We start from the raw sequence: 2,119 nt of genomic DNA on the forward strand, positions 1-2,119 counted from the left end.
TTGATTATATCTAACTTAAGTAATTTAACGTATTAACTCGTGATTGTACTGTTTGTTTTTGCGTTTCAAAAGCGCTTTTAAAAAAATTTAAATTTTTTTTCTTTGCTTCAAATTAATAGTTTTTTAGTGTTTTTAGATCATTTTGATGTGCTGATGTCAAAAATAATTTTTTTTATAAAAAAATATTATTTTGATAAATTTTCGAGTGAAAAGCACTTTGAAAAGCAACCATAACCACACTTCCAAACACGCTGTAATAGTGGATCAATTTAATATATATATATATATATATATATATATATATATATATTAATTTCTATTCAAAAAAAAAAAATTAAAATTGAGATTTATCTAGACAAATTAATAATTCAAGCCCTTAAACGGGTTAAACAACTCATTTGAATTGTGCCCAACCCCTTATAGCAAGTATGCAAAAGGATAATAAATTCCAACAACTTTACAAATAATAAGATGATTTTAGATTTTGATTTACCATATTTTTACTTTTATATTTTATTATATTTGTTTTTATCATATAAATAAGCTAACTTTGTTTTTGAATAAAAATGACAACGATAGTTTTTTTAAAACGAATTTATAATTGTTGCAAGAAAAAAAAAAAACTCTTAAAAAAGAAAAAAGGTATGAAACTTTCATATAAAAAAATATTTTTTTGTTTTTTAACTATAATTGTAAATAAACTATAAAGAATTATTAAAGCTAATTTTTTTAGAATTTCTTATAATATTCAACTATAATTATTGAATCAATTAATGAAAAGTTAGTAAAAAATATTGAATAATATGCAAGTGAATACGTGTCAAGAAAGCTAAGTTTACATAAAAGAGAGCATGTTAAAATTTGGCAACCACACATGCCAGTCCGCTTCGATGTGGATTCCCTTTTTTGACCCAAAACAGCCAAGTCAACACACAACAACTGTCAACACGTCACGCAATCCACGCATTAATTCTTTGTCCGTTTCAGTTTCAACATTCCATTTTCCTTCTCATTTTCCCGGAAAATCAAATTCCCAAACCTTAACCAACCAAACTCGAAATTCTTAATTCTTTCAATCTTCAATAATAACAACAATAATAAAGGAATCCCGATGGACGTCTCTCTAATCGCAGATACATTGACAATAGCTACACAACAAACCCTAGGGTCTGCAAACTCTTTTCTTCTCCACCGCCAAAATTGCATCAACCTCGCAGATCAATCCTCCCAAATCTGCGTCGTCGTCGTTGATGCCTTGGCTCCGCCGCCTGTCAAGTCCAAAACCTCACGCCGCACTCTCCTCCGAAAGCGGCGGCGGACCAGGCGGAGATCGCAAACTGACGGAGACTCCGGTGGTTTCGGAGAGGAGTATGGGTTTTTTTGCGGTGGTGATGGTCTTTTTGGTGGCGGCGGGGGCGGGGATGGAGGAGGTTTTGGTGGTGGGGGGAGAGGGTGGAATTTTGATAAATTCGGAGGGCACGATTGGGATGAACCTTCGTGGTGGTTTTCTTCGCGGTCTTCGGGTTTCGCTTATGGGTTTGTTTATGAGGTGATATATTGGATTGCGCTGTCGAATTGCGTGCATTTTGCGTTTAAGAAGGTTGTTAGGATCGTGGCTGATGGAATTGGTGATACCGAGAGAGGGAAAGCGGTGCCTATGAGATTGGCTACCGTGTGCTAATTCGGTAACTGATATTTATGAATCCATGAATTGAAGGGTATTATAGAACTTAGTGGCTTATGTTCTCTTCTACAATGCAATGCACATATATTGTATATAATTGTTCTCATTGTTTATATGAATCAGTATTTGATTTGGTTGTATGCGTATGACCTGCCTTTGATGATTTGATAATGAGTGATAACATGCTGCATGATTTATTTGAGGAATGTTATGGAGTATTAGTTAGAGAACTGGGAGTTCATGATTGTGTAGTGGGTATTTAGAGAATTCGCTATGGTTATATTCTTCACATCTTCTGGTTTTCGATAGCCTTTGTGGCTATTTTCTTTTCCACAGTGCAATGTACATGTTTTGATAATTGTTCTCTTTGTTTATATGAATTAGTTTATGTTTTGATAATTGTTCTCGTTGTTTATATGAATTGGTGTATGATGT

General features: G+C 33.5%; 1 protein-coding gene across 1 annotated transcript; it reads left to right on the top strand.

Moving 5' to 3' along the window:
- Nucleotides 1-936: 936 nt before the first annotated feature.
- On the top strand, nt 937-1,824 carry LOC112328861 (uncharacterized). The gene has a single exon (XM_024609943.2). It carries the CDS (start codon nt 1,112-1,114, stop codon nt 1,679-1,681), a length of 570 nt encoding a protein of 189 aa, XP_024465711.1. The 5' UTR covers nt 937-1,111; the 3' UTR covers nt 1,682-1,824.
- Nucleotides 1,825-2,119: the final 295 nt, after the last annotated feature.

This window comes from Populus trichocarpa, chromosome 10 (genome assembly GCF_000002775.5).
Source record: "Populus trichocarpa isolate Nisqually-1 chromosome 10, P.trichocarpa_v4.1, whole genome shotgun sequence".
Classification (NCBI taxonomy): domain Eukaryota; kingdom Viridiplantae; phylum Streptophyta; class Magnoliopsida; order Malpighiales; family Salicaceae; genus Populus; species Populus trichocarpa.

What these genes read in the sequence shown, in the direction of transcription:
- LOC112328861 (XM_024609943.2), top strand. Translation starts at nt 1,112, where the DNA reads ATGGACGTCTCTCTAATCGCAGATACATTGACAATAGCTACACAACAA.